The 18,403-nt window shown below is 38.5% G+C and overlaps 1 protein-coding gene across 5 annotated transcripts in view; it reads left to right on the top strand.

Moving 5' to 3' along the window:
- The window catches only part of PIK3C2G (phosphatidylinositol-4-phosphate 3-kinase catalytic subunit type 2 gamma), a 202,567-nt gene that overhangs the window by 46,163 nt on the left and 138,001 nt on the right, over positions 1 to 18,403 (top strand). For 4 of the 5 annotated variants that reach the window (XM_059848028.1, XM_059848030.1, XM_059848027.1 and 1 more), the window contains exons 11-13: positions 6,438 to 6,633; positions 9,327 to 9,449; positions 15,227 to 15,358. In XM_059848028.1, coding sequence (XP_059704011.1) covers positions 6,438 to 6,633; positions 9,327 to 9,449; positions 15,227 to 15,358 — 451 coding nt within the window. The remainder of the gene's footprint in view (positions 1 to 6,437; positions 6,634 to 9,326; positions 9,450 to 15,226; positions 15,359 to 18,403) is intronic. The other variant, XM_059848029.1, reaches the window with a different exon arrangement.

Genomic DNA, 18,403 nt, shown 5'->3' with positions numbered 1-18,403 from the left:
TCTCTGTAGCTTTATTTATGCCAGGAAATCTTCAACTGTGAAGATTTCTCTGTTTGCTTTTGGCACACCCTAATTTCATAACAATTGCAGAATCCTTTTGGTATGGTAAGATTAGAAACTGCAATTTACTGATGGCAAGTCAGAACTTGCCAGGCCATTAGTCATTCTGTGGAGAAGGCTGCATTCAAATTTGTCCAAGGTGACCAAATTTCCATTTCATGTATGTTTTGACATGCTGCATGCCTTACATCTGCACCTGATGCATTAACTAAATAGACTAAAAGTCAGTAAAATATTTAAAGTTAGGCTAATGGGCTAGCATGTCAAAGCTGGTGTTAAGAACATGTCTGAGAAAAACCAAGTGTGAGTGCTCTGACCAAATCTGATCTGCAGGAACCTAGGGCTGAACTCCCAGATGTGAGGAAAAAACATATTGCATCTTCTCTTTTGGGCATCACAAGTTTTCCCTAGTCCCTGTCTTCCCAGTGCTCACCTTCATGGTGATGCCACTGATCTAAGAGCACTAACCTTGAGAGGAATCCAGATGATATTTTCACCTGCTGAAGCTAGAAGTAAAAGCCAAATAAGTGGTGAGTTGTAAGCTCCTGCCAAATTCACCTTTGTGTTTCCTTTTTCACCTCATTTGCTTCCCACCCGTTTTTTTACTTCATTGTGCTTGGCTGTCTAGGATTGCAGGTGTGCAAAAATCTGCAAGCCTGTGACCCAGAATTAAAGGAAAACCATAGATTGGCTCAGTGCTGTTACATCTTTCCAGATGTCTGGGAAGCTAAAACCCATGTGCTTTCCTTCCTCAAGCAGCACATCTGCAGACAAAGTCAGAATTGATAGTGAGGAAGAGACAGACTGGATTTCCCATTTTTACTGTTCCTTTCTGTCCCTCATATGTATTCATGTTTATCTTGAAGAAAACAGGATCAAATTTTAACAGCAAGGGCACCAATCAGTTACTCCAACTAATAATTTGTTTCCTTTTCCCTTTTCTCCCCCAGAGATGATTATTACCCTGAGTATCATAAAAGAGTTTTGTTTATCTCCATTACAGCTTCTCTCTACCACAGAACAGAAAAAGATAAAATATACTATTAAAATGAAAGCCTTACTTAAAAACTTGTTTAGAAACTGCCTCGACCTTACTCTTTAATAACAGATTGAGGTTTATTATTAGCCATTCACCATGGACTAAGCAAGTCAAAGACTATATTTAAAATATCTTGCCTTGATTTAGTGTTCCAATCACTGCCTCTGTTCACAGTGTTATCTCTGTAGAACAATTTATGCCACTGCTGTGAATAAAGCAATACTTCTCCACATAATGCCTAAGTCTGCATCATGTTCTTTTTCCTCTCAATGAAGTCCTTAGAAGATTATATTCAAGTTTTAGTGCTCAAAATATTTTCTTTATTTCTTTTTAAGTGGGAGGAACTATAGGCATTTCTAGACATCAGTATCTTTCTGCAGCATCAAGTGTTGACAGAAAATGAAGATTACTCATGTTAATGGAGATGTAGCATTGGAGTTTGCTGCAATCCAGAGTGTGAAAAGGCTGCAGGCTGCTGCAGACCTGAGTCTGTGTGTGGCTCTCAAAAGCTGATGAATGAATGTTTATTCCATGTCTACAGCCTTGCTGCTCAGGGCAGGGATTTCAGATCAGACATACTAAGCAGCTTTCAGAATTTGATCAGTATTTCTCTGGGACCCATCCAGAAGGTCTGGTATGCACCAGGAACTGATGATATTGAATTCACAGTCTTTTCCAGCTGAATTGCTGGAGTTGTTATCTTTTAGAGTGAATGCAGGAATGTAATGCTTACAATACATGTAATGTAGTCATCATTACATTTAGACTGTAAAGCTTCTCAAACTGTGCTTGGATTTGACACTGATTTTTTGACCTGATAATAAAAGCATTCACAACAGAAGGGCTTTTTTTGGAAAAAAAAAGGGGGGGAAATAAAGTGGTTTTTTACTTTCTTATTTTTTTATTTTTTTAATAGTTTCCTTTGGAGCTGAAAAATTCTTTTTTTTCCTTTCTTAGCACAAACCCATTACATTTTTGTTTTGGGAAAAACTCTTTTTGTTTTTACAATATGGAAAAATCTTCAGGGATTTTTATTGATTTTGTTTCATTTTTCTACATGTCTCCTGCATTATTTCCAAACCAGAGCATAGCTCCTCACCTCTAAGTTGTTGTTGTGTTGCATCCTGATATATTGTCCCTATAGCCAGAGGCTTTTTAATCCAGAACAATTTTTAACAACTAGAACCTCCCAATTCTGCACAAAAAGTAGACAGAAGTTATCAAGGCATTATAAAGCATATAGGAACAGAGACATTTTTGATATTTTCAGCAGAAGATTTTTAAGTTGCTTTCAAGGGATAATCCATAGGATTCTTCAAGTAGTAGGTGAAAACAGTCCAGTAAATATTGGTGCATCTGATCAGTGTGTGCATTACAGCCTTTTCATGTTTTGCCTCTTTCTTATCACAATAGTAGCTGAATGAATGCTGCTTTGCATTTTACTTAAAGGTCAGGTGGGTTTATTTTTTCTGTAGTTTTGGGTTTGGGGTTTGTGTGTGTGTGTGTCCTAAACTGTATTCAGGACCTTGCTCTTTCTTTTTTCATCTCTGAAAATAAGCTGGAAAGGAAAAAAATCAAGTTCTACTTCTCAAAGGTATTTTTAATCTGTCAAAAGGGTCATAAGCCTTCATTCCAAATTCTGTTCAACCAGATTTTTGTCATGTTTTACCTGGAAAAAACGTGTACAGGTCAGAGAGAGTGTTTACATGTACTGAACTGACATCATCTGCTGCTGCAGTAACAGCAAGGTGCCTGCCCTGTTGGAAGATCTGGCAATAAAATAATATGGGAATTGTAATACTGGACTGAGAGGAAAAAGCAAGTGGGTGTCAGTGAGGAATAAGCTACTATATTCCTTATTAAATCTTGGGGGCACTTGCAGGTGTATTCATTAACCCTTTCAGGATTGAGGATTGTTCTGTTTCTCACTCCAGGGAGAATTTATTCCTTCATGCTTCCTGCACAAGGAACAGGAATCTGTCAGAAATAAGCATATCTGGCAGCTGTGGTTAAAGTTCACTTCTCTGGTTCTCCTCTCATTTCTGCATGTCAGATTTCTCCTCACCTTCAGTGAGAAGGTGATGGCAAATAATTTCACAGCAGAAATAGATCACGAGGTTCAAGTTGTGAGATTATTAATCTTGGTCAGAGTTCACTTTGCAATGTGGTCCTTTCATTGTCTCTTACATACTGGGTATGCCTGGGACTCCTTTCTGGAAAACAGGTTTTGATGTAGCTGAAACTCTCAATCTGCTGTAGGAAGGCCATGGCCTGTGCTTTGTAAATCAGTGAAGCACCAGTCCTTTCTCAGCTGAGATTTATTAAAAGGCATAAAAAGCAGTAAAAGTTCTCTGGCTTCATGAATTGGAGATATAATTTCAGCCTACCATATCCTATTCAACAGCTCATTAAAATACAGTGAGAAAATGCTGACCAAGTTTTGTGAGTAATGGATGTTTACAGACTACCCAAGATGTTTCCCTCTAATTCAGTTAATTGCTACTGCTCCTAATGACTGGAGAATGGGGGATGGAAAAGAATTGATTCTGGCACAGGAACCATAGACTGTTTTACAACTGAGAGCTAGCAACAATAAGAAAATTATTGTTGAAAAAATTCCTGGACCTGCTGACCAAATCATATTTGGACATTTGCTTAAACCTGAGGAACTCTGTTCCTGGAAATACCTTCATTCTCTATGTCCTAATAATTAAATAAATAATGTTGAAGGTCATTTGCCTCCCTTGGCTGGCAGTGAAACAATTGCCCCCTAATTTTTCCATTGCTGCCCTCCCCCCTCACATGCTGCTAGAGCAAGTTGAGGGGCTTTGTTTGGTGTCTGCTTGTCTGTTTTTTGCACATCTTATGTCAGTTTTGTGACTCAAGCAAACCATGAAAATCACTTTTCTGCAAACGTGGTCAATGGGCAGGGCAGCTGGGATGTAGTGATGGGCATCTTGCATCTTAATCACGTCCTTCTCTGGCACAGGTACATTTTCTGTCATGGAAAATACACCATTGTGCATTTTCTCCTGACTTTATTATTTGGAAATCCTTTGCTCACAGAGTATTCCCTTCTGTGTGTGGCTTAGTTGAGGTAGGATACATTTCTTCTTGTTCTGGAGACAAAATCTGAAATGTTGCTTTACCACCTAGAATATAGATTGTGTTAAAACTGTACATTTTCAGAGATCCTGAACTACCTTTTACCCTCTTTGGGAGAAAACACTGAGAAGGTTCTGATCAGAAATCATTGACTTCAACAGGCCAATTTTCATAAATAAGGGGTTTGCTATTGCACTAAATTTGCCTGTCAACCACTTGGAACAGATTGCAAACAAGGAATCTCCTAAGGAGATGTTGGTCCTTAATAAAAAAATAGTGTGGTACTTTTCACATAAAGTAGTGGTTCAAATAACAGTCAGCTGGACTTTTATTTGACAAATAACAGTCAAAGACAAATAACGTGTCCTCTTCTGGACTTCTTAAGAAGGTTCCATGTGTATCACTGTGTGTAAGTTCTTGGAATGTAAAAGAATTTAGTGCAAATTGAACATTTACTTTGCAGTTGCTAAGTGATTGCACATCTGGGAATGAGAATTAAATGGTGTTCTAGGGGAAAAAAATCACTGGAGACAAAGATTTTTTCAAAGCTGTTGTGGTAAAGGATGATAAATGGTGAAAATGCTAAAGAGGATAAATAAAAAAGGCAATTAAAACCAAATGGTAGAGAGAGAGAGTAGGAGGACTGAGTTTCTTTAGCCTGTTGATCTCTAAAGTGATTCAGTTTTCATGTGTGGAAGATGAATACCTCACAAGGTTTAGTACTCTAGCCAGTCCTTCACACATGCAATAATTTGCTGTCAGTATTTTCAGAAGCAAACCTCATTGTATATCAAACTATTTCAATTTTATGTGTATTTCTATTGTTATAGGATTAAAATTTGTCTATTATGAAATGAAGAGAAATTATTTCTTTGCACTGTTTGCAATGCATTTTGTGACTCAATAGTTCTGGGTAGTTGCTGTTTTAAAGGTAAAAGGTATCAAAGGAGGAGAATAAAATTCCTGACTGAGAATAGGGTTTTTGGAAACATTTCTGTCAGAAAACTGGGATAGCTAAGTGCAGTGAATGGTGGTATCTGTAGCTGAGGCTGGGCAGGACTGCTGCACCTATCCCAAGGATAAAAAACTAACAGGAGTCTCATGCTTCCTATTCCTGGGCTATTTCTTCTTTTTCTTTTCTTTTTTCTTTCAATAGACACTATGAGCTGATAGATGGCTGCTGACTTCGGTGGCCAGACAAGTCCAGGGAATATTTCAAGAGCTGTTAACAGCTGGTGGGAGTATGTTCTTGATCATGTAGAAAAATGTGAGTTAGAAGGGTAAAAAAAAGGAGAATTTGGGTTTTTCCTCTTGGAAGAGAAATCAGCCTGATCTTGGAACAATGCAATATACTCTGACACTTTCAGCCTAGTCCATGCTTGAGAAATGAGGTCTCTTAACAGCTCTCTTCACTTGATGGAGGCTGCCAGGACTGGGGGTTTGAGTTTACACTGGCAATCAGGCAACCCCAAGCTGCTCCAAAAACAGAGAGGGAAGATGGATAAAAGCCAGGAACTGCAGGGAAAAAAAAAAAAGAAAAAAAGAAAAGAGAGAAGAGTACTACAGAGCTGAAACCAGAGGGAATGACATAAATACATAAATACAAGTGTGGTATAAATGAGGGTACAGCCTGTATTTCACACCTATTTGTATAGATATGTATTTCAGTGCCCATTTTTGTGTATTATTTTCACCAACCCACGACCACCTGAATGCTGAGTTTTTCTGGTTGTGGCTATTGTTTTATATGTTTTATTAATTGTGTGTCAGCAGTTGCAACACCTTTATAGTCTAAAAATGTAACCAGTGCCTTTTCTCCCTTCTACTGCTGCCTTGCCAGTTCCCTTGAAGTAAGTAGCTGCTTAGCTGCTGAAATGACAAAATCCCTACTTCATAAAAATCCTTCCAGCACAAAAATTCAAAGACTGAAATGGTATATCTGAGGTGCCCAGTAGCTTGCTGTAGTTGAAAATGCTTACTTTGAAAATGCCTTCATTTCAAAATGCCCTAATTTGAAAGCTCTGTGATGGAAGCCTGGTAAGGATACACCAGAGATGAGCTAAGGCCACTTTCAGAAGCACAGGTGGCTAATTGGCTTCAGTTGCAGGTTGTGTCATTTCAATTAAATTTTATTAGGAAGCATTTCAAAGCCATAACTGATGGTTTAGGATAAATATAGTTCTTCCTAAATGACCTATTGCTAACCTTTATTTCTTCCTCTGTCTCCTCTCAGTGTTAGTAGAGGCTGCTGTGACTGAGCTCTCCATGGCCATCTCTCGTCTCATCCATGCCTACAGCAGCAGCTTTGATGCAAATTTCCAGCTTGCCAGCATCCCTAGGAGCCCTTTATGTGCAGACATCAGCCTGAATTCCCAGCTGAGCTTCACTGTTTGTGCTGCCCATAACATCCCAGAAGCCTGGGTGACCAGGTAGGAGGAGGGCTCAGAAGGAGATGTGTTGTGTCTTTGACAAAAGTCATTTTTCACAGACACCAGCTCAGCTCTGCTGCTTTGGTTATTGGTCCTAAATTAATGTTAGAGACTGTGTGATGCACACCAAGGCTGTTTGGGCTGGGAATTGGTGTGATCCCAGCAGGACAAGTAACTGGAAGGGTTGGAGGCCAGCTTGCCAAGTGAAAGAGAGGGGTGGTTTTGCTTGAACCCAATCTCAGTGAGGCTTTCTCTGCAATTTTTGCTCTTGGTTTGTTCCAACCTTGTCATGTGGCTAAGCACCTGAATTGGTGATGTCCTTCATGGATGTGATTGAAGTTTAGAGATCCAAGTGTACCTGCTATCAGCATAACATAAGAAAATAAAAGCATAGAAATATAATTTTGATAGGAAAAAAAGACAATTATATAAAAAGCTAAGAGAAATATTGTCTTCTGTACTCCTCAAATTTGGTACAACTAGTTGTCTCATCAAGCAGCTGCTGTTCCTAGTCTGAGCAAAACTGGTGTTCTGCTCTTACAACTCCAGTGTGATCAAAAGGGGACAGGTGAACACAGTCTGGTGGCAATATTTTCATGAGTTAAAAAGTTGCTCTCAAAGTTTTTGTGAATTTTCCCATTGCTTCCTCTTTGCCTTCAATCCCAAATGCCTGTGGGATCATTTGCATTAGACTGTGAGCACAAGACTGTGCTATACAGCATTGTCTGTAATTAGCCATTTAACAAAAATCTGAGGGACTTGCATTAGTTAAGGTAATAAATAAAAAACTATAATCACTATCCTGATTTCAGATGGTTATACCACTCCCACTGCACTTTGTGTTTTACCAGAAAACTGTGATATTCTCATACCTAAAGGCCACTGATGACTTCAGTGCTAGGTTGGAGCACACAAAAATGAGAATCTTTCCTCCTCCTAATCCCCTTTTCCAGTCTTTCCAATATTCATAACTGGCATGGATTTGTCAACATGAACTGCTGCTCTAACTCTTGGTTTCCTCAAATTCTTCCATTGACATTGTTCACCTGCATGCTCCCCATCCTTATTTTCCTGCACTGCATGAATTCATGCTGGCATTTTCCCTTCCCAAAGATCACATTATAACTTTGTAGCTGTTTTAAGATGAATTTTAACATGTGTTTTAACATGTCTGTATTCCTGCATATGTATAATGTATAAAATGTATTCCATAAGTATATACATTATGATATATATTATATTATGTACCAATACTTTTGTTTAAATAGCAGAACTTTATCATTTGATTGTGTGAAAAACTTTTATTTCCTGAACTAACCTCTAACTCTTTGTAAAGTTTACACTTTAGGGGAAGTATTTTCTAGCCTTCCAGTTAATTTTTCCTTCTCTGAACTGACACCTCATAGGTACTGCAGACTACAGATAACTTTAAAAAAAAGAGGAAAATCCCCCAAATCTGCTATAATAATTATAAAATATAATGTTCTGGAAGAGATAAGCCATCTTTCATATAAAAAGGGCAAAGTCAGGCACCTTCAATCTGTGGCTGCCTCAGATTTCCTGTTCACATTTGACTGTTTCCCATGTTCATCATTCTTGTCCTGAATGAAGTCTAAAGCTGAGCCTGGCAGGAAGATCTGGAAGTTACAAGACTAATTAGGATCATTAGTAATTTATAATCTATTTTGACTAATATTTTAAAAGATTTCAGTAAGAGGAATGTGAAGCAAGAGATATTCCCAGACCTAAATTTCACTCTGAAGCTGCTCAGTTCACTTTCTGAGGGCCAACACAGAGGCTTTAATGCTTCTGCTGTAAAAATAGATATATTCCCTTGAGTACTAATCTGGTTTTTTACAGATTGGGAAAAGAAGGTATAAATAGAGTTATAGAATACCCTGGGTTGAAAAGAACCTTAAAGATCATCCCATTCCACCCCTGCCATGGGCAGGGACACCTCTGACTATCCCAGGTTGCTCAGACCTCCATCCAACCTGGCCTTGGACACTTCCAGGGATCCAGGAGCAGCCTCAACTTCTCTGGGCACCCTGTGCCAGGGCATCACCACCCTCACAGGGAAGGATTTCATCCTAATACCCAATCTAAACCTAACCTCCTTCAGTTTAAAGCTTTCCCTTCTCCTATCACTGCATTCCCTTGTAAAATATCCCTCCCCAGACCCCTTTAGGTGCTCTAATGTCCCCCTGGAGCCTTTTCTTCTCCAGACTGAGCAACTCCTGTTCTCTCAGCCTTCCCAGGAGAGGTGCCCCAGCCCTCTGAGCATCTTTGTGTCCCTCTCTGGACCTGCTCTGACAGTTCCATGTCTTTCATGTGCTGGATGCACCTCTCCAGGTGGGAGATTCTTGTTGACTCTAGGATGGGCAAGTACCATCACTTCATTTATGTCCAAATTTTCGTTTACTGCAATAATGAAAAAAAAAAAAAAAAAGTCAAAAACTTGGAACAGAACCCAGGTGTCTTTAAGACTTCTCTTTAATTCTGATATTTAGGGAAAAATAAACCCCAAAAAGTTAAAAAGCCCTCCATGCACACATTAATATGATATGAATTATTATAATTCCTTTTCTCATGTAAGGATGGATTTTCAGAAGTTCCTGAGTGGTTAACTCCAAATATGCTGTGCTGGACATAGTATATTACAATAATTTAATTTATTTTTTCCTCCTTTTTAGCTACAGAGCTTTTTCTTTTTCCTGTTTACTGACTTATGCTGGGAAGACAATATGTCAAGTGAAGATTTGCAAAAATACTGAAGTTAAAAGATCCTTCTTCTTTCTGGTTTACTGGAATGAGAAGTAAGTTTTGGCCTGTGTTTGATATATGTTTCTCTGACAAATATTACACATCCAGTATTCATTCAAAAAACCCCAAATACCAAAAACAACATTATTTTTTTATGGATGTTCTTCTGAGCCAATTAAACTGCACATAATTCACAGAAACTTAGATTGGAATGAGAAAGAAATGGGACAGCCCGAGGCAGGGAAATAAGACTGAGGTAAGTCTGGTCTGACAGAAAGCCAGACTGAGCAGGTCTGTGAACAGCTTTTGTTCACTGGAGGGGTCCAGGAGTGCTGGAACTGAAAGCAGGGGCAACCAAAGGCTTTGTTTATGTTCTTTGGAGGAATTGCAGCTTTTGGATCTACCTTTAACACATCTGCAATCCAGCTTGAGAATCTACTGTAACTTTTCCTCATGGTTCTTGTTCTACCAAACAAAGCTGCTTGGGTTGTTAGGGTGGGGTTTTACTTGTTTGTTTGCCTGCTTAATTTTTAGAGGGCTATTTTATTTGGTTGTTTGTTATGTTTTTCGGTTTTTATAAGAAGGATCTGCAGTTTTACAATGAGGCTCTTAATATGAGACTGGAATTTTAGGATAAAGGCTGCCTATTACTTGTCTGTCTCACACTCTATCAACATTCATTTAAGGCAATGGCATGAAAAAAAAAGGATATTTGCAATAGATGAGACAGAGATACACCTTTTTTATGATTTGGTGGTGATATGGAATTCTTTCATCTTCTTGAGACTGACATATTTATACTTGCAATCTTTGAAATTTTTGGTGTTTTGCATCACTGTTTACTGTGTTCTAAATCTGAAATGCTTGATTGCATTAGAATTGAACAAAGGCCACAAAGGTTTGGTTTGGGGTTTTTTCCTAATTATAATTATAACTGTATGTGTAATTCATAACTTCTGTTTGCCTTTTTCTGAGACACACAACACTATCAAAGTGGTCAAATGGAAGAAGAGCTTTTCCTGTCAAACACATTTATCTTCGTGGAGGGATATAGGGAGATTAGTATGTCTCTGTATGATTAAGAAAAAAAATGGGTGAACTTCTGCTAAGTGTCCAAATAAGAGATTTTAGGGTTTCCTTGATGCCTTGAGAAGGCTGATCTAGAGCAGAGACTAGACAGAGTTAAAGAATGAAGCAGGGATTTATCCAAAGGATCTCCTCCATGGATCCACCTTGGGCAGCACCAGAGCCCAGCCAGGGCTGCCCCCAAGATGAACCAAAATGGTCCCAAAATGAACCCAAGATGACCCAAAATGGCCCCAAAATGCACGGCTGGGCACGGGGTCTCTCCCTGGGATCAGCTCTGCTCCATTTGCACCTTGCAGTTCATTGTCCCAGCCCAGCTTTAGCCCAGGCACTCCCACCCTGCTTGTTTTTCTCTCTCCAGCCCATGGGGTTTGTGCTCTTGGGGCTGAGATTTGGCTCATTTGTCCTTGGTGCCCAGCTGGAGCAGGAATTGTTTTGTCTCCCTGCTCTGTGCACAGAGCTCACCATGCCCTGATGTGAACCCAGCCCCACCCACTAAAGCAGCACAGAATCTAAACAATATAAAAGCTAAACCTGAGGCATCACCCTCAGTTGTGTCTATAGCATATTGGTACATATCCCTCAGTCTTTTGTATGATTGGCAAGCAGCTGCAAAATCCTTGTATTTAAAAAAATCATATTATTACCTTTTCCTCTGTAGGAACTTTCACCTTGTCCAAGTTTCAGTCAAGTCATTTCTTCTGGCACATCCAGGCAGATAACATTGAAGGGTGTGAGGAGGATGATACTTCTTATGAGCAGTTTTGGCTTCTAAAAGGTGGCTAATGCTTTTCTGGAATGCATGTTACAAAACATTTGCTAAAACAGAAGATAGAATAGAAATAAATGTTTAGTGTAACTGAAGCAGAAATTCTGCTCTTCTTCTGTTTCCTGAAAATGTAAAACAGTCAGCCTGAAGCTTCAGGCTTTCTATTGAAACTTCTGCCTTGCAAAATCATTATTAAAATGCACAATTCCATCCAAATCTTATTGGAAAAAGAAGAAATTAAATATGCAGAACAAATCCTTTCTTAGGTCATAGATGCTTGTGAGAGGCTCTTAATGTCAGATCTAGAAGTGTGTGAACCATAATAGCATCAGTTTGTGAGAGCACCTTTTTTTTATTGTTGCTTGATTTTCAAAAAATTTTTCAAAATTAATTTCTAATAAATACCAAAGTAAAAACCTGTGAATTTATATCTGTCTGGCAGGATTTTGAATATTTCCCTCAAACATTAAAGGTATTCACATATATTCTGCCTCTGATTGACCTGATTTAAGTTTAAATACATGAGGGGAGGTTTCTTGAACCCCTTGTCTTGAGGTCCAGGCTGAGAATCTGGGGAACCAGGTGTGCCATTTTTTTTTTTTTGTATGCTTAACATGTACCCAGAACTGGATTTTGTGAAAAAAAAGTTCTTTTTAAGTTAAAATAGAGATGCCAGGCGAGCCTTTTAAATCAGCTAGCAGCCTTCAATGAAGAGGAGGTTTGGATTAGATGTTGGTAAGAAATTCTTTCCTCTGAGGGTGGGGAGATCCTGGCACATGTTGCCCAGAGAAGCTGATCACAGCTGTTAAAAATGAGTGGGGTGGAAGGTCACCAGGAAGAGCATCAGTTACATTGGGAAGTCAGATATTCTCTATATAGCTATGGATCATTCAGGCCATAAAATAAACCTGGCTAACTCAAAATGAGTTCTGATCTTACGTTAGGATTGATTTGAACAGGAAAAAAAAAAAAAAGGCAAGAAGTGTTTTGGTGATGAGGAGTCTAGGTAGAGAGCTTCTGCCAAAGACAAGGCTTGCTTTAGTCACTGATTTTCATGAATTCAGCTTCTATTTTCAAGTGCTTCAAGCAGTTAGTGTCTAAACTTCACCTTGATGGGGTTTTTGTATACATATAACCCATCTTCTGTTAAAGTCAGTTATCATATTTAATATATCCCAGAATGTTCTCAGAAACTGTGGGAATAATTTGATTCCTAAGGATGTTGACTTGTGCACTGCTCCTTCTCTTGGTTCTTTTTTGAGAGAAGAGTTTTGCTTTAGAACTTGTATATTACCTTTGGAAAGTGTGATTGTCTTCTTGGTGCAGAGTCCAAATAGGCTGGTACCATTTAACTTATAATGTGTAAAGTCCAAATTTGCCCCCCTTATTTTCTCATCACTTTCATTTTCCTGGGGCTGAGATCTCTTAGTTATTTTCTTTTTTCTTAGCTGGTTGCTCTTGATGTATTTATTTCACCATCTCCTCTTTTTCCATCCTTCCTAATTTATGTTAAACCTACAGACACAAAGTATGGAATTAACATTAAGCCAACCATTCATCAGCTCAGATACTTTCTTGGCACTGGTTTTCCCTCCTCTCCCTATTTTGCTTGGCTTGTCTCTTTTGTTTCCATTCTCTCTGGGTTGCCCCAGAGCTTTTCTGTGTTGAGTGCTTTTAGGAAACAAGTTGTAAAACTTTATCTGATACCTGTGAATGGCACCTTCTCAGTGAGCAGCTTCTTTGTCTCATTTCTGGCCACAGTTCCATCCCTTCTTCTTAGTCACCCACTTGGCTCAGCCTCCTACAGTCACAAAGGCTGAGACCAACTGGGTAAGTTCAGGTAGGCATTAATTAAACTTCTGTCTCGGTTTTGCATTACAGAAGTGATGTTTAGGAGAGGCTGTTGGTAGTTTTCTCTGTGTCTGACAAAAGAACTAATTAGTGATGGCTTTGTGGGTTGATAGTCTGTTGAACTACTAAGAAGCTGTACATGCTTTTGTGTAAAACATGTGTGAAACATAAAGAAATCTTGGGAAATCTTGGCCAGGAAATCTCAAATTAGCGAACCAAAACCACTACAAGTTCTTAAAAGCATTGCAGATATTCCTCTTCTTTGTGTATCACATATCTCCAGAAGTGAAATGTTGGTCCTCCTTGGCCCATACTTTACTCTTGGGATGTGAAACTTGTCAGAATTTCCAGGCTCTTTTCCTGCTAGAAGTAGTGGTGTATGTGTCCTAGGGAAACTGGCAAAAATTTGCTTTCTACAGTGATGATACTGAGAGTTTTTATTCACTGCTCCAGCTTCAGTGTTACCAATTGTCTGTATCACAAAATGCATATTTTGGTGTTTTTATTACTGTGTCTTTAAAGCATTAATGGTTCTTCAAAGTTAACTCTGTCAGACGTTTTTATGTAACAAATGTTGTTGGCCTCTCAGTGAAAAAGACAGAACAAGTTCTTTTTAGCAGGTAAACCAGTTCAGTTTCCCAATAACTGTTCCTAACTAATTGTGAATAAGGAAGAGTTCATGAGACAGGGAAAGCAAATTTGAAAGCTGTAAATAGGGACACGTGGGAAGACAGCTGGGAATTGCTTCTCAATTCTGTTCATGGGAATCAGAAGGAGTGGGAAATGGCTGTCTTGCTTTGTTATTCAAAGAGGGAGGTGTGCAAATTTGCATCATTTCCAAATGTTGGAAGACTGAAGATCTTAAATTTTGCCATTAATGCTGATTTGGAGTACTTCAGATTTTCAGCTGAAACCTATCTCCTTTCTTTCAGTAGCTCCTCAGCACAGTCCAGGAAACTTTCCCAAATCCAATAGAAATTTGATAGATTTGGAACTGGGAGCAAGATCTTATGCTGATTTTCCCTTTCACAATTACCATATCTTACTTCTAACAGCCATAATTCTTATGTTTTACAGGCTAACATACTTTTTAAATGCAAATTCTACTTTTGCTTGCTGCTTAAGTGTGACTATATCTTTTTAAAATTGCCGACTTGCATTCTTCTGTCACTCTATTACTCAGATTTATCTTTTAGTCTGTTTTCTTAATCTCCAGTTTATGCAGATCTTTTGTTTTCTTAATGATTATATTATCAATGTGGAATAATCCTTTTAGCTCCTAGCTCCTTATATTCATTTTGTTTATACAGAAAAAAATGTAATTAATTTTACTCTCTGCTTAAGAAATTCAAGCTCCCACTGAATATACATGGCAAAGGCTAGAAAATTATCTATTCAGGAAAAGGAAAATGCAGACTTGTGTGGGTAATTACACATGTGATCTTTCCATACAGCATGAAACTATCTGGCTTACTGGAATAATTCCAAGTTATTATTTTAGATACATTTTCATAAATGGTATAAATGAACTGACTGACCAAGCAAGCAAATGTTCAATGCAAAGTTGAAATGAATATTGATGAAAAATGAATTTTCTCACTAAAAATTCAAATCTGTCATTGCTGTTAAGACAGCATCTGCTTTTAAATTGTGGTTAAGAAACATCACACCACCAAAGCATACCTGAACAAGGGAATAATTATCATTCAACAACTCTTGGCTTTTTGAGTGGGGTTTTCCTCTGAAGACACAAGACAGCCAATAGCTGCTGCTTGACAATTCTCCCTTAACAGGCTCCTTATTGTGAAATAGCCTTTCACTGATAAGGTAGTTCCAAAGGAAAGTTTAATTAAGTTCTTCCTGCCTTTGCCAGCTCTAGTAGTTAGCACTGAAGTGAATGAGGTTTTATCTGTCTCTTCTCAAATGCTGTGACTCAGGTTAATGGCTGCCAATACTCATCAATGTATTGAAGGGATCTGTCAGTTGCATTTTCCTTCAGAGTGCAACTTCTGTAATTTATGGCTCCATACATGTGTTAGAACATGTAGAAAAATGTGGAAAAAACCCACTTGTTGTAACTGTGCTCAAATATTTCACCTTTTATTTTTTCTGGTTTTCTTTTAGGGTCAACTTCCCTCTACGAATAAAGGCTCTTCCAAGGGAAACCATGCTGACAATCAAACTGCTGGGAGTAAACAGTGCCTCGAAAAATACAGAAGTGCTTGCTTGGACATGCTGCCCATTGTATGCAAAAGAGTAAGTTTGGGCTTGTATGACCTTAAGAAAAGACCATTCTTGAATAGTGTTGGAGACTACAACCTGGGAGAAGTATAAAAAGACAAAGTTACTCATTTCAGGACCTCCTGTAATAAGACTGAGAGGGTCACTCACAGCAAAGTGCTTTGGATGTGCCAGTAAGAGCCACATCCACAGGTGTCTTTTTTCTTTCTTTCCTGCCTTTCTTGTCTCCCTTTCTTTTCCTTTTTCTCTTTTCTCCCTCCCTTTCTTTCCTCCCTTTCTTTCCTCCCTTTCTTTCCTCCCTTTCTTTCCTCCCTTTCTTTCCTCCCTTTCTTTCCTCCCTTTCTTTCCTCCCTTCCTTTCCTCCCTTCCTTTCCCCCCTTCCTTTCCCCCCTTCCTTTCCCCCCTTCCTTTCCCCCCTTCCTTTCCTCCCTTCCTCTTTTCTCTTTCCCTCTCTCCTTTTCCCTCCCTTCCCTCCCTTCACTCTTTCCCTCTCTCCCTCCTTCCTTTTTTAGTTTTAGGTGACTCTTTAACACTTTCTCTTTCTTCTTCACAATGGTTGGGTTTTTTTTGGTTTTTTTTTCTGTTCTCACACACATTCATTCTGCTGAAATTGGGACAGTTAGTGGTGACCACAAGGAGCACTTTTCACTCTCCACACCACTTTTGAAGCTTTCTTCTCTTTTCTGACCACTTCTTTCTGCACAGTACACAATGTAACAGGGGTTTAAAGGTATTTGTAGTTTGTGTCTCTGCAGTGATGTACAAATATCCAAGGTAAATTTTCTGCATGGCTCTAAATATGTTTCAGTAGCACTGAGACACCTGAATTTAGACTGAGTCTTTGCAGTGATAGGAATTTTTTATTTGGGCTCCATAGCCCTGCAATACCCTCAGTGCAATAGAGGGAGATGTTCAAACCCCCCAAATTTCCACATGAGCATCAGCCTCTAAGCTGTAGCTTTTCCTTATCTTGAGACATCTCGATCTACTTCTCTACATGGTGACAATCACCATTCAAAACAAAATAAAACAAAAAAATCTGACTGCAGGTATCAATTTGCTACATTTGATAGACCTTGTGTTTCCTTCAGCTTTTAATCTGAGAGGTGTAGGAAATGATTTGGACTGGACTAGATGCTTTTTCCATCTTTTCAGAGAAATTCAAGGTTATTCTGCTCTTTTGTGACTTAGTGTGTAGAGCACTTAGCTTGAAGGAAGGAAAAAAGTATGAATCAAATCTCTGCTGCAAGGATTGCTGGGGCAATTTATTCAGTTACTTTTCTTTCATAGTTAGCCTTAAGAAGGGCACTTCACTCTTCCATTGTGTATGCATTTTTAAAGAAAACATGGAATGTGTTTGAGGCATGATAATTTAACGAGGGAACACTTACCCCATTTACCTCCAGAAGTTCCTATATGAGAATTCTCTTCTTGTGGACCTCATTTAACAATTTTCTGTATCACAAAATGCAGATCTTGGTGGTTTTATTCTGGAGGTTTTGTTCTGGAGGTTTTCTTCTTCTCCAGCATTCAAGTCCAAAAGAAATGACTGTTGGAAGGCCTGAAAATCCTCAGCTCCCTGTGAGGTATATTTTTTCATGTGTGCCACCAGAGCAAGCACATTGGGTTTTGTTAGGTGCCCACACCACCCTGATGGTTTGAAAAATCTGACTGCAAAATGGCTCTGTTCTTTCCTGGAACACACAATCAGCACAGTGAGAGGAGAGAGGGCCACTTTGCTTTCATTTGCTGTGTAATTGGAGAGATCACTGCTGAAGTGACCCTTCAAAGCAGAAATCAAGGTTGAGTTGTTGCAGGAATGATTTAGGAATAGCACGTTCAACACCCCCTCATCTGATAGCTGTGTCATTTACAATTACAGTAATTACTACCACAAAGAAGCCTAAATGCCTTTTTCTCCTTTGGCCAACCACAGCTCCATAGGATTATTCATTCTCTGTGATTTCAGTTGATAGACAGACTGGTCTGAAAATCAGAATTGCCCTGAAACTCCCCTTGCTGCTGGAATGCAACTAAACTTTCCAGACTTATTTCAATAGAGTACTTCTGAACTTGGAAGTATGTACCAAGAAAAGATTTGTACTTCCAGTGTCATGCTAATATGTCAAGAGCACCTTGTATTACTGCAAAGATTATGGTATTAGGGTTTTTAAATAACAAACTCTGTGAATGTGTGTAAAGAGATTAAAGAAATCTGACCAGAAAATCTTTGACAAAACATTTCTAGCTTGGAAAATAACACTTTCTCAAAATAAAACTTTCCTGTGAGGTGCATTTGAGTTCTAAAAATGTCTTAACATTCTTATGTCTAGAATTTAATTTATTAGGGAAAGGACAGAAATAAGCTCTTGGAAGAAGCCAGCTGCCCTGAGGTATTTGCTTGGGTCATCAAACATCCTGGTTCAAATCCTTGTCCCAGTTGGTCTCTTCTCAGGGTCAGTGAAGATAAGGACAGAGTGTGGTTCTTCTTTTCCTATTCAGATGCTTGATAAAAAGAAAAAAAAAGTTTGTTTTGTTAAACATTGGGAAAAGAAAATAAATGTCAAACATGTTTTTTTAAAATACTGTTCCTCATTTCTGCCCTGTTATGTCATTGTATGATTAAAACCACAGAAATTCTATTCAAAGTTATTTGGCTTATGTTAAAGAGAGAAGGAAAAGAAACACAGGTTTTTTTTTTATTCCCAGGTATATCTTAGAATCTTGATCTGGAGCAAAAGAACACTTAATAAAAAGTCTCTGAATTTGCTGCTCTTTGTAAATTTTATGTCTAATTTTTCTGCTGAAATAATTCTTTTTGCTGTATGATCACATCCCATCTTTGTATTTTAATACTTAACATTTAATTTGCACTGAAGATTAAAACACATGAACTTAACATGTATAGAAATTCTTTTCATCTGTTTCAAGAGGTGTGAAGTTTCTCAAGCTTTTGAACACGACAGTGTTGAAGTCTCTTGCCAGATCAAAGGCCTGCAGTTATTTGCTGGGAGTCTACCACTCCCATTTTCCTCTAAAAAATACTAATCAGATAAATGA

Source organism: Haemorhous mexicanus, chromosome 5 (genome assembly GCF_027477595.1).
Source record: "Haemorhous mexicanus isolate bHaeMex1 chromosome 5, bHaeMex1.pri, whole genome shotgun sequence".
NCBI classification, from domain to species: domain Eukaryota; kingdom Metazoa; phylum Chordata; class Aves; order Passeriformes; family Fringillidae; genus Haemorhous; species Haemorhous mexicanus.
Note: the sequence above shows the minus strand (reverse complement) of the source record. Positions and strands in the feature narration are given on the sequence as shown.